The following is a 13800-nucleotide window of genomic DNA, read 5'->3' as shown; positions in this document are numbered from 1 at the left end:
CAGGTTGGATTATTTACTTACTCTTGAGGGAGTTGAAAGCTGAACGGAAATTCGTGTCTTCCATCTAGAAGAACTAAGTTTTCCTCACCTGTAGGATAAAAATGAATAGTGTGTTTGTTATTCCATAAATAGCAGAACAAAGCAGTCGCTATTATAAATTATTTATGTATAAAAGCACCCAGATACAAGGGACCAGGAGAAGCTTTTATTGATCCCAGTGGGTTCTGGATGGGAGCCCATGCTTTATTTATGCTGTGATGTGATTTCAATGAAAAAATCAAGGAAATGTGGAGGCCTTGAGCTTCAGTTCAGGACTCTGGCCAATTTCAAATCCAAAATGGCTTCTGGAAAGTAGAAAGTAAGTTTCCTTTTCAGCAGGGCAGCAAATAATCTGGTTTTTTTCAATGAACAGCTAAACTAACTTTTGGGCTAAAAAGCTGCAGTGTTCAGGCCAGTGTTATGAAATACTGTTGATGTATGTAAACTTAATAGATGCACGGAGAGCCTGCTGTCACAGCTTTTAAAGGCCTGTTTCCCCACAGGCAGACCCGAGATGTGTTTCACCCTGATGGAACGAAATGCCCTTTCCCTGCAGTCTCCAAGGCTGTCACAGGGCTGCAGAGGCTCGAGCGACAGAGGTGTCAGCGACAGGCCCGTGCAACGAAGCTTCCTCTGCTCCCTTCAGCCGCTGCCGAAGGAGCCCGGCTGCTTCCAGCGCCTTCCACGGGCAGCTTCCCAGCTGCTGCTGCGGAGCACAAGGACCAGGCAGGTGCTCGATCTAATTCCTCAGCGAGCGGAGCTCTGCGGGCACCCGGCGAGGGAATCCAAGGGCTGCCGAGCTGCTTCTGGCCGCGTTCCGCGTTTCTCAGCCGCGTCTGCCCCGGGCACGGCGAGGGCTGCGGTCGCTGCCCCGGAGGGTCCCAGCGTGGCGCGGTGATGTCCCCGCCGGCCGGACACCTGCCCGGGCCGCAGCACCAGGTGAGATGCCGGCGGCTCTTCGGGAAACGCTTTCACGCTCCGCCCTCCTCCCCTCCGGGAGAAGCAGGCGTGGGCGCCTTCCCGGAGCGGGGGGGGGGGGTGTCCCGGGGCCCCGCAGCCCTTCCCCGCCGCCTCCCCCGCACCGCAGGCGCCAGCGCCGCCGGTGGCAGCGCCGGGCGGCCCCCCCAGCCCCTCACCCGGGCCCGGCGGCACCTGCCCCGGCCCGGCGCGGCCCTCACCTCCGGGCGGGTCCCGCAGCAGGCTCTGCCGGATGTCCAGGTACCGCACCTCCGCTTCCCGCCGCGGCCCCGGCCCGGCCGCCCTCGCCGCCACCCCCCAGGTTCCTGCCCCGGGGACGGCGCCCGAGCTCTCGGTCCAAGCGACGCGGGCCCGGCCGGCGGCCTCCAGGCGCAGCGCGCGGAGCGGCAGCGGGCCCGCCAGCTCCAGCAGCACCTGCCCGGACACCGTGTCCCCGCTGCAGTAGCCGCCGCCGCGCCGGGCCTCGTCCTCCAGCACCAGGGCCAGCGTCTTCACCGCCCCGCCGGCCCCGGGGCCCTGGCCCGGCCCGGCCGCCGCCATCGCGCCCCGGCTGCGGGGGAAGCCTCGGGCCGCCGCGGCCGCCGCTTTAAAGCCCGCCCGGCAGCGCCAGCGCCCGCAGCGGAAAGTCCCGCCCCGCCCCGCCGCTGATTGGCCGCGCCGCAGCCCCTCGCGCTGCTATTGGCCGCGGGCCGCCCCGGCGCCCCCGCTTCATTGGCTCCTCGGCGGGCGCACGGTCGGAGTGCGTCACGCTGCGTGATCAGCGCGGCGGGGCCAATCGGCTGCGGGCGGCTTCGCGTGGACAGCGCGCTGATTGGCTGGGCGGCCGCAGGGACCGGCCGAGGGGGCCAATGGGGCGGCGCGGCTGCCACGTGCGCAGCCGGTGGGTAAACAGCCGGGGCGGGCGGGGCGGCGGCCGCGCCGGGGCGGGCGGATGGACGGGCGGGCCTCGGGGCGGCCCAGGGAGCCGGGCCCGGGCCGGGTGCCGCGTGGCTTCAGGCTCGGCCTCTCCCCAGGCTGGCTGAGGACGTCAAACGCGGCAGGACGATGCGGTGCCGCCGGTGGCTTCTGGTTTGCCGGAGGGTTCCGCGGGGCCCTTGGCAGCAGCCGCGTGAGGCGCTCCCCCAGCCCCCCGCGCAGGGGTGGGGCGGCCGGTGCGGCGGTGACCGCCCGGCTGCTCGCGCAGGTGCTGTGTTTTCCCGCGCTTTGTAAATCCGGACGTTTCCTGGTTGCGGCGCCTGGTTCCTGCGAACACCTGGTTTGTAGCGGGGTTGCTGAGTGGATACGCTGGGCCGAGCCCTGTGGCACAACCCTGCCCGGACGAGTGAGCTGTAGATAACACTTGGAGGATCTATCCCCTAGAACAAATGCAAAGATGCTGTTACTTCTAGTTTTTAGAAGTACAAGCTTAGGAGAGAAGGAAGAGGGGCGAATCCATCCGTGCTGACGGGTGAACGTGGCCAGATCCAGTGAGGCTGCTGCAGCTCGGGCCCCAGGTCCAGCCAGCAGCCAACAAAATCCACGTTATGAAGCAAAATGCTTTGCATAAACTTGACAGATACTGAAGTTTCATTCTAGGAAGTGTCCTGTCTTGTGACTGAGTTGACAGCAGTGCATCTTCCTGGAGGCGTGTGCAGTGAGTGGTCTGCCAGCATCAGCGCTGGTGACACAGTCATTTCCCGGTCCAGGTCACCTGCCTGCTTGAAGCTCCTGACTTGCTGCATCTTCCTGCATTCCTCCGTCCCTCTGGAGTGAGGAACACCAGCCTGGTGTTTCCCAGCTGACTCAGTTAATGACTGAAATTAGGAAAAATTGTCCTCCAGACTCAGTGCCCTGGCTTTCAAATAACTGACAAAGGCAGCGTCAGGCTCCCTCAGAATCCCTGGCATTCCTTTGTGAGATCCTGGCCTGTGAGACACAGGCTCGTGTTTAGAGTTACTGCCGAGATGAAGAACTTCTTGCTGAGAGTGAGGTAGGCCTTCTGAACACCTTTCATCGGCACCACGTTAGCGCAGGCTTCTGTGTTGATCGGTAGTAACCTGGGGAAAAGGATTGTGGTTACAGGTAGGGGGAGTTAATAGGCTTTATTTGGACCCTTGGCCATGGGCTCGCCAGCTCCTGATGAAGAATTATGTAACCAAAGAAAATGCTGTGGTGGTTGTTTGAGTATTTGAAGAATTTTTGGATTTCCATATCCCTTTATGCTTTTTGAAATAGTTTTTAGAGAAACTGCAAATCTAGCATTATAATTGGGAATTGGGGTGTATGAATCCCAAGCTGTATTGGTTATTTTTGAATTTGATTTAAACTAATACAGCTTGAATGCCTAGTTTTGCATAAATGTTTTCCTTATCTCCAGTTTTTAGCATCAGGCTAGTTTTGTAGCCAGCCAACAGAACATGCTTGGATGTGTGTGCTGAACAGTTGATTATTTGCTAAATTTGCTTAGGTACAATATATGTAAGCCATGTCTTGCAACTGACTGTGAAAGTGTTCTATGTATATAGGAACTCCCCTCCCCCCTCATCCTAAACCTCCACCACCCCCTTTTTTTAATTAGATCCCATATAAAAGTAATTCATTATCTTATGAATGTTTTGTGACCATTCCAGTGTTGCCTCCTGTTTATTCTTTGCAAGTGCAAATGAGCTAGATAGGGAAATGAATAAACATGGACAATTGCTTCTGAAACAAAACACCACAGAATTTGTGAGAGTTAAGAGGCTTGAATAACTTGAACAATTAGCCCATAGAGGACACAGTTAATAGGAATGTTCTGTCACAGTCAGATGATACTTGTTCCAGATGCTTGTTTGCCATTTAATCTAGTTTTTGTTGTTGTTGTGATTCAAAGGCCAGAACTTGTTGAAATTATCTGGGAGTGATTTGTTTTCTCACCCACCCATCTTGAGATCGTTTTCTTGTGCGTGAGGCATTTTAACTGGCCAACACAGTGAAGTTGTAGCATGGATGGTGAAAACCACACCATCACTATTTCAGCCTCTGAGAAGCCAGAAGGAAGGAACTCTGTGTGGGTGTATGTCTGTGTGACTGGATATTTGTGCATGGGTGCATGTGTGAAAAAGCAAGAGATAGATTAACATGCTTGATTATAGTTTCATTGAACTTGCTTTGCCACTTTATTGAGGACTAACCATTTTTGTGGAAGATACATGATAAGAAGTGGTCTTAGTAACAGCAACTGCTACCAAGAAGGTCTCTGTTTTTTTAGGCATCTGAGTTGTGACTGGGAAGGAAGTGAGAAACTTGATCAGTATTTGCTGTCCTCTTCCTGCTCGAAGGGAGCTGAGACAGACAGAGCTTTTAATCATGTGTCAGGCACCAGAACTACAAGTTTGCCAACTAAGCCTTTCTGAACTTAATCAATAGCCTGACAGTTTAGAGAGTGAACAGCTATTTCTGCTACTGGAGGAGGACTTTGAGAAGCGTTTATGAGAGCTGCTAATTTACAAACTGTGGGTTTCTTATTTGAGATTGCTGTACTATAACATCTGTTCAAATGCCTTTCTTCTCCAGTACCAAACACAACAGGCAAAAAATGTGGCTGAGCTGCAGCTGAGTTCAGTGGAAGAGCCACGAGACAGGCTCTGCATAAATGAAGGCCTCACAAGGGCATTGAGCAGTCTGTAAATCCCACACTGACCTTCCTTCTGCATGGTGGGGAGGATTTGCCAGTTTACCACTTCCTTTATCTGCGAATAGTTTCAACTATCTCAGCAGGTCTGACAGAGGTTAGAAAGCAGTTGGGTGAGAGCAGTGTTTACCTCTTAAAGCAGAAATTACGGGCTCTGAAGTGCCACAAAAGCCCTCAGAATACAGGGCCTTTTTGCCAAAGAGTCAGAAATTCTCTTTCTGAGTTTGTTTATGGAGTCAAGGCTGGGAGGGATGGGAGATGATTCCTTTCTTTCCCTAGTTCCTGGCCTTTGACCAGTGAATTCCTTTATCACCACTGTGCCAAAAATGCAGCCCTGGAGCGGGGTGTGAATCCTCCCTGGTCCTCCCAATCAGCACAAGAAGGCATTGGATGGGCACTGGTGATGCTGTCATGTACAGTCTGCATTGCTTTTATTCTGTTACCAGTAATTGAAAGGTCAACCAAATTCTTCTTGGACAATTAAGTGACATTTACAGACAGGAGATTGCAAGGAGCCAGAGATGTTTTTCCAGCTGCTGCTGCACATGCAGTGCCCAGCTAGTCTGATAAGTCACCACTGCTAAGGGGAAAACACCAGTGAGAGTATTTTTAAGAATCGTGTTGAGTGTGGTACATTGAGAAAAGCAAATACTGAGATACTGGCCCAGGGATCTCAAGGTGCACGTTTTATCTTGGGCAGGTGTTTGTTCACACAGCCTGTCAAAGCAGAATTGTCTTGAAGGCCAAGGGAACAATCTTAATGCAAGGTTATGTCTGGAAATGGAAGATCACAAATGGCAGTGGGAAATGGCCCATGTGGGAAATCTGGGCCCGAGCCGTAGCAAAGGAGGTTGTTTTAGCTCGGTGACTGAGAACCAAGCTCATGCCCAGAGTGCTTGGTTCATACAGCTGCCTCCTATCCTGCCTTCTGAGGGGTGGGAACGGTGTGTCTCATCCCTGGGTTGAGAGGCTGGGGTAGAGGGAAGGCTTGTGGTGTGGACTGCAAGGGATCCTTTCCACTTGCAGTGGCAGTGCAGTGCCAGGACCTTCCCCATACCATCTCCTAGCCCAATGCACTGGGATTGCATTCCAGCACAATGGGGACCATCGTGTTGTTTCATGCACTTGTAAAGAAAACACTTGAGTGACCTGTTGTTTGCGTCAGTATTTATGTAGTGAATCAGATTGCAGGATGTGCTGGAGCTGGTTGCCTTAGATAAAAGTGATCTAAATCCAGCACTCGCTTGGGCAGCAGAAGACTGCTTGAGGGTGGCTTTGGCTGTTTACAGCTGCTACAGGCTTTGCAAGGAGCGTGAATAGAGAAAAATGGATGTGGTTAGAACATCCCTTCATGCTGTTGTCCCCTGAGGACAGAAAGATTTATCAGGGTTAATGGTGCCTGCACAATTAGAGTGGCCTTCTGGAAGTGCTTCTCTGGAGGAAGAGCTTCCTACCATTTTAATGGGTGCCCCTCTGCATTTCAGTGACTCTGACTTCAAAGCAAGGTGGTCAGAAATATTCCTATAAGTATCTGACACAGAGGGAGGATACAGATTTCTGGTGTTGAATCAACTCTGTAACAGTAGCTGCATTATTCATGTGTGGATCATGGTTTGCTATTCCAGCTCAAGGGAATGAATAGCCAGAAAGGGAAAGGGGAATGAACAAACTCATTTGGTTTCTTAGTTATGTGCTGCTTTAGCTGGTTCTTACCATGGGCTGTAATTTGAGGGTTTTGAGGGCTTTGTAAAGTGCCTTTTTAAAATTTAAACTCAAAAAGTTTGAACTTGGGATGAACCCAAATCTCATACCAAAAGGCCTCACACTGAAGGGAAGTGCATGCCTGGATCTGAACTTCTGTGAGAACATTCCTGTAAACAGGAATGTGTGCCTTGTGGTGACTCTTCAGCCTTACCAGTTAACACCAAGCAATGTTGTGGGATCATACCTCTGAGAAAATAGATGGCATATCCCAAATCACTGTCAAGATAGTTCCAAGGGTGGTATTTGCTAGATGGCACCTGGTAGAAGTCACCCTCATGCTGTTCATGGCTCAGACAGCAATCCTCAGAGGTATAAGTGCTCCACGCGAAGTGGTTTCTTTGCAACACCCTTGCTGATGCCAGCTGTTGTTGCCCAGGTTTAGGAAGGGTATTACTGCTAATGGAGATAATGGAATGCAGAGTAAGAGTTGCAATGGAGGGAAAGTGGAATCAGCAGCCTGAGATAAGGTGAGTGATGAGCAGGATGGGAAGCAGCCTGGGGTCGCAGTGGAGCTCTGCTGCTGGCAGCGTGTGCTTAGAACAGAGCTACTTGGCTTTTACTGCTATTTCAGCATGGTTTGCAATACAGACACGGTGTGACCCTGTCCTTAAAAAGATGTGTGTCTTGAGGTGCTTCTGCTTGATGTCAGATTGTTGGATGTTACAAGAGAAAGGATGTTGTTAGAGAAGCTGTACAAATTCATTGAGAAGCTTCAAATTTAAATTTATAGAGAAGCTGTACAATCACATACTCGGATCCTCGACCTCCTACACTTGGAGTAGCAGGTTATGGAACCTCTTTCCTTGTAAGACTGAGAGAGAGGTTGGAGATTCATAGTAACTGCCCAGAATTAAGTCCATCTAGTCAAGCTAACCCAGAATCACAAGCTGTTAAGGTTTTCTTGCATACTTTTGTTCAATCTTGAAGGCCAAGCCAGTATTGCAATCGTCACATCATTGCAGTGACTAGCACAGGAAGGGAACAAAAATAAGCAGGCCACCATCATGGGTAGAGGGTGTGGAGGTGGGGTCTCTCCACGTGGTCCTATCAAGAAATTAACCCTGGATGGCAAAAGAAGGCAGAAAAGCAAGTATACCCCCAAACAACCCAGTCCTTAACAACCCTACCCTAAAATCTGGTGACAGGATAAGCTTGGACGTGTAAGCAAGGCATATCATCAGGTCAACCAAGGGTATTCTTGGTGTCCAAGAGAGGACACGGAGCTCCTGCCTCCAGTGCTTTGGAGGAAGATGGAACAGCAATGGAAGCTGAGTAACAAACCTAGGGGGGGGAAATCCTCTTACATTTACTATCCAGCTGATGCTGCAAGGCATGAAATCTGATTATAATTATTGTCTTAGGGTAGAGCTGCACCTTGTATGAGCTTCTCCCATCAGGGAAGTGAATCTGAATCTCTCTCAGACCATTTCCTAGGCCCTGAGGAAAGCAGGATGTTTTGATTCACATCTTCTTCCCTCTTCGTGTGCATACAAGCAAAGACTCTCACAAACCCTGGCTCAGAGCACACATGCCAGAAAGATACTGCATCTTCCCCTGTAGGTGCCAGGACATGGCAACACCATTATTTTTTCTAGTCCCCTCTGGTTTTTATTCATCTTGCTTCAAGGAAACGGTGTCTTAATTCAAGGCAGAAATTGTTCTTTTCTAAATAGTAGCTTATTGTTTTGGTGCTTTGTGTGAGGTCAAGTCATTCACGTCACTGAATTTTTCCAGATATCTATCAAGAGTTATCACCTTCCCAAACCTTTCTTTTGGCAAGCTGAAGAAGTTGAATCTTTTATGCCTCCTATCATGATGCCCATTTTCCCAAACCTTGGAGTCTGTGTTTAAACTTTCTCAGGCAGTTCTTAAAAACCATTAGTGGGTTAACCACATCTACAAATATTTAAATATTTGAGAAATTTCCCAGGAACCAGTTCAAGTTGTGATTAAAACAGAAATGAAAAAACAGGGCTGACAACAGCTGGTTAAGCCTGTATTTCCCTTTAAAATCAAGTGCACAAATTATTCTTAAGTGTAAGAAAAGGCTGGGCCTTTCTGTTTTTTCAATTCCTGCCTGAGTATGTAGCATCTGTGTGTTGCAGACATGCATATATGTGCATGTATAAAAATATATGTATAAAAGAAAAAGAGGACACACATGAAGCTTACTTGCTGCAGTAACCAGTGTCGTGGAAGCCAATCATGGTCAGCCAGCCATGAAAAGCACAGGAGATAAGAACGCACCGCCTATTAATACTGTTCATTTTTAGAAATGCTCACAATGAGGCTCCTGTTTTGACACTTTCTTCTGAAATATGAAGGAGTAGACATTGTCAGAGCCAGGATACAGAGCTAGATGGACTTTTAAATGCCTGCTGTTGTGATTCTTATCTTCCTCTACGGGGTGAATTAGAATTCTTTGGATCAATGAATGTACACAGTCTTTTCTTGTATCAGAATAACATTGCACATCCTCTTGTCATTATAACACACCAGAAGATTATTTTCAGTGATAATGACAAGACACATCAATCATAGGACTTTTGTAATGGGAATTTGCTTCTTATTACATCTTTCATGTGGGAAATTTTCCCCTTTTTTCTTCTTGAATTACTACTCAGAAGTTGGTAACGCAATGTTCAGAATTTAAGGAAGAGAAAAGGAAAATGTCTCACTTCTGCTGACACCAATGCTCTTAAGTTATACAGGCATTAATTCCTCCTGTGCATCCATGATTACAAAAATGGCACAGACAGAGCCTGCATTTTGTCCTGCTTAAATATCTGTACATATCACAGCTTCTCCCTGATAGACACTATTGTTGGAAAACATTAGTATGCACTACCTGTATTTTTCCGTGTTCAAAGGAAGCAATCACAGAACTCTTCATTTATTTTAGTAAGAGCTCAGTAAATGCTGCACTGTTGCCATTCTGCAAAGAATGTATTTTCATGTAGAGGCATTATCATTAACAGATTCTTTTCAAATTCCAGGAAGAGTGTGATATTTTATTTGGCATAATGAAATCTGGGCACTTAAAAAATGTGATTGTTTTAAGACCTTTAATTTCCTCTACACTTTTTTTCCCTTAATTAATTTCACTGGAAATTTCTTCCATGTAGACAAGTTCTTCTAGGCCCATTGTTAGATCTTGGGCTCAGGTAACTGATGAAGACACTGACTAGTGGTGTCCACAGGATCTGAAAAGTACAGGAATAGATCACAGAAGATGCCAACTGTAAAACAGCTGCACCAGGAGATTAACCTATAGCAAAGATTTAGCTCAAGTGTTGATGGAGCAACTAACTTGAGGTGGCTGAAGACAGGCAGTCTGGATCCTCTTAGCGTGTCTGGAGAGAAAGGAGCATTTTCAGATATGTCTCAGACACTGCCAAGGATTTGGAGGTCAATCTCACTCTGAAATTTTAGGAATTTTCCAATTTCCATTTTCCAATATGAGGAAAAGAAGCTTAAGGCTTCCTGAAAGTAAGGAGGATTTGGACTCCTAAGATGGGAAGATGCGTCAGAAATGGCGCCAGTTATCACCTCGCTTTAGCACATTTTCTTTGTTTTGGTCATTCTGTGCATTTTTGCTTGGGACTATTTCTCCTTCCATAACCAATTTAAAATGAGCTATAATTGATTAGTCTTTTCTGAGTCTTCAGTTTTCATACTTTGCTGATCTGTAAAACTTACCAAGGAAAATGGTGTCACGCCTGCAGCATTTTGCACCTTGACATGAAGTGTATATTTCGCTCATGGCCAATTTAAAAATCAAAATAGAAACTTTGTAATGATCTCCCTTTACAGTTTGGGTTATGAGAAGCTGAGAATTCCCTTAGGCTTGATTGATAAAACATGGCATTTATCCTATTCCTAGGATGATGTTCAGCAAACTTTATGACAGAGGGAAACAGCTGGTAAAGTGGGTTCATGGAAAGGTGAAGGTAATATAGACATAAAAAACAAGAGGATAATGATTTTAAAAGGGATAATAGTTGTAATAACACCATTAACCTTTTGCTTCAAATTATTGAATGTGTGGTCTCTTCAGCAGGCTAATCAAAGGTTTGCATTAACTGCAATGCAAGAGGAAGTGGCAATATACAACCTGAGGTGATTTTTTTTCCCCTCTTCCAATTACTCACTATTACTCACTATCAAACCCTTACTGGAAGGAAAAAAAAAAGAGAGGGAGTAAAACTGACCCTTTGGCTGTTGAAGTCCCCTTTCTATTTTAAAGTGAATCTTGATCTGCTTTCAGAAGAAACAAACTCCTGCTTCCTTCCTGCTTTGTAAGAGCAAAAATAAATGAAAAACAAATATAGCTTGTTATAGATAGATAGAAGTTAAAGTCAGAGAGATAATCAGGTAGCAAAGTGTCAGCAAGAGCTGACATCCCTGAGCTGTTTGGAGGTACCACGTGTCATCATGACCCAGCTCAAAGGGCAGGGGCACAATCTCTCCATACACAGTGTAGGCATGTCACTGCAGAGGCCTGCTGGCTCACCTGGGACGTGTGAAGCTCCTCTGGCTAGGTCACTTCTGGTACCTACACAGCTAATTGAGCCTGGAGCAGAGAAAAACTTCTTTACTTTCATGTTACAAGCACATGAGGTTGACTGGCAGAGGCAGACTATACAGTTTATTCATGTGCTAAGAGGCAAACACACTGGTGGGGGAAGATTGCCATAGATGATGGAAAAGCTCCAGGTGACTTGATGGAATTGTTCAGGATTCTGCTCCGTGATATGCTCTCACAAGTGGCAACTCTTACTGTTCACTTAAGGCATCTATCCAAGGTGGGCATCAGAGAACCTTCAGCTGGAAACCTCCCTTCTGTATGCAGTCAGTGGATAGAGAACCACCCGAGTTAGACACCCCAAGTGAGATTGTCTGTCTGGCTTGCAACGTGTCATGTCAATCTAGTATGAAAGAAATAAGTGTAAAAGGAGGTTTGCACCGTTCCTCGCTGACAAACCCCATACCATTAACAGCCCCATTCTGTAGAATCAGAAGATGGTGAAAGACTTTGGGAGCTGTGCATGCCTAGAATTTGAATTAGCCAGACTGAATTTAAAATCAACAAGCTGAAAGAGCCTGAGATAAGAAGTCAGAACATTCAGAGGAAATGAGAACTGTTCCAGGAACTAAAGGTGAGAGAAACACTAAGTCACATTAAAAATATTCAGCAAGAAGAAAAGACACCTTTTCTTTTTCTGGACACCTTTTCTTAGAAGCCATCTATAATCTGTAACCTTTCCCAGGCACTTTCCCAGGCTGTTTTTAGTAGTTGAATCCTTTGTTTCAAAACCACCCATTGATTCAGTGCCCTAAGTGAGAAGTAATTAAGGTGGACAGAAATCTTGCCTGCTGTATGGATGTATGAGGTGTAGAAGAGAGAGGGAGAAATGGGAGTGAATGAATTTTCCCAAAAGATAGCTCTCACAACACGTGTGAGTCTCCTGTATTGTGTTGTTAAATACGTGTGTATGTAGATGTGCAGCTCTATTAATCTTTTGTCTATTATCTATTTATTTCCACATACACACATGCTGATCTACGTATGTGTGTGTTCCTGAAAAATAATGAACTCTTTAGGCAGTACTTTGTCAGAGTATCATTTAAAGAGTTACATCCGTTTAATGCACAGTAGTTTAAGCAAACTCCAAGGTTCTTACTTGGCAATAAACCCATTAAATCATCTTAAATACCATGTCATAATGACAATTTGATGCCACCAGATGTGGCACTAGGGATTTTTTTCTTTTTTAAATGCTTTCCTGGAGACACAGCTTCCTGAATTTTAAGTTCTCTAGCCTGTTTGCACAGCTGGTAGATCACAGAGTGCTGCCATCTTTTTGCCTTGCATCAGTTATTCACTAAATCATGTGTGGCACAAGTACAGACTCGCTGCCTCTAAAATGTTTAGGCTCATATCCACTTCACCCTTGTAAAGGCTGGATAGTTGGGCCGTATGGGAGAGGGTGTTTGAGCGTTAAAATCCAAGAGCACTATCCATTCCAGCTGTGGAGCTCCCTCATGGGGAGGTTTTAGAGCTGCAGTCAGAAGTCTTACCTTTTACAGACCCCTTTTCACTGGCTATTCAGCATCCTGGATGTGTGAAAAATACAGATGCCTGCCCAGTTTCCTGGCTTTTCTCACCATGTTAGCCAAAAAGGCACCACTTCTAAGTGAGGGAGGCTTGGGAGAGGGACATGTTAGCAGAATACAAGTGAAAAAAAACCCCTCTCACAAAGAAATATTCTTTCCCCCAGTGCATATTTAAATAGTGGAACAAGACATGGAGGGCTGTGAAGACCAGCAAAAGAAATATGTTAAATGAGGAGCAAAATGAGTAGAGGAAAAGTAGTGTGGGCATGAGGGACGCCCATGTTAGCAAGGATTTGAAGTGAAGTGGTGAATTTTGCACAATTAGAACGTGCTGATAAGCGTAATTACGTCTGAGGTTCATGGTGGGTTTTGGAGCTGCTCTTGGGTGGGTCAGAAATTTTGGTCTGTGACCCCAGGAAATCGCTGTGGGCATTTCATGAGGGTCAGGAAGATGGGCAGAAGGCACCGAAAGCCCAGCTATCAGCAGGTGACAAACACCTACTCAGCCTGAGTGTGAGTTGGTGTCATTGCAATACCAGCCTCTTAGCAGTGCCAAAGGATTATTAAATCCAGATTTAATGTCAATGAAAAATACTCTTAAAAAGGCTGATTCAAAGCCCAGTGGAAAGATTACCATTGCCTTGTGTGGAGTCTTGATTTGCTGTTTGGCTCTGGGGCTGACACATGGGTGTTGGAGCAGCTCTGTCTTGCAGAGGACCTGAAATGCTGTCTGGATTACTCTCCAGTGAAGTGTAGTATTTGATAACATCAATAAACAGAAACAAAATGACAACAGCATTTGAGCATCTTGTGATAGCAAATGAGGTGGAAAAGTTAAATGGATATAGAAGAGGATCCCCAGAGGTTGGATTGCAGTATGATGCTGATAGGAGCCCAGTTGTTACCATACTGATACCAACACGTGGAGCTCTAAATCTATTTGGCTGAAGAGAGAGATTTGTTTGTAGCTGCCTTTTCTCTTATTCACATTGCATAGGCTCTCCTCCTCTCCTACCAGCAAACAAATAACAGATCTGTGCCAGCTATAACAGCAGTTTACATGGAAAAGCAATGAAACAATTTCAGGAAAGTATTAGATGTAATTTTTGCTTTTTTTTTTTGCTGTCACTTAGCAGCTAGAAAGAGGAGATGCACTGATGAGCAGAGCCAGGCGTGTTATTATGCAAACTCATATCACAATCTCATTGACTGTTTGTGGACCCCCATATCTCTCTGTTTCCATCTGTTGT

General features: G+C 46.8%; 1 protein-coding gene across 1 annotated transcript; it reads right to left on the bottom strand.

Moving 5' to 3' along the window:
* Positions 1-87: 87 nt before the first annotated feature.
* On the bottom strand, positions 88-1565 carry LOC127388683 (arrestin domain-containing protein 4-like). Its single transcript, XM_051628438.1, has 2 exons — positions 1218-1565; positions 88-957 (listed from the first exon to the last, which is right to left on the bottom strand). The coding sequence occupies exons 1-2, from the start codon at positions 1555-1557 to the stop codon at positions 866-868; spliced, it is 432 nt and encodes a 143-aa protein (XP_051484398.1). The 5' UTR covers positions 1558-1565; the 3' UTR covers positions 88-865.
* Between the last annotated feature and the right edge of the window lie 12235 nt (positions 1566-13800).

Source organism: Apus apus, chromosome 10 (genome assembly GCF_020740795.1).
Source record: "Apus apus isolate bApuApu2 chromosome 10, bApuApu2.pri.cur, whole genome shotgun sequence".
In the NCBI taxonomy this organism is placed as follows: domain Eukaryota; kingdom Metazoa; phylum Chordata; class Aves; order Apodiformes; family Apodidae; genus Apus; species Apus apus.
This window is presented reverse-complemented; position numbering and strand designations above follow the sequence as displayed.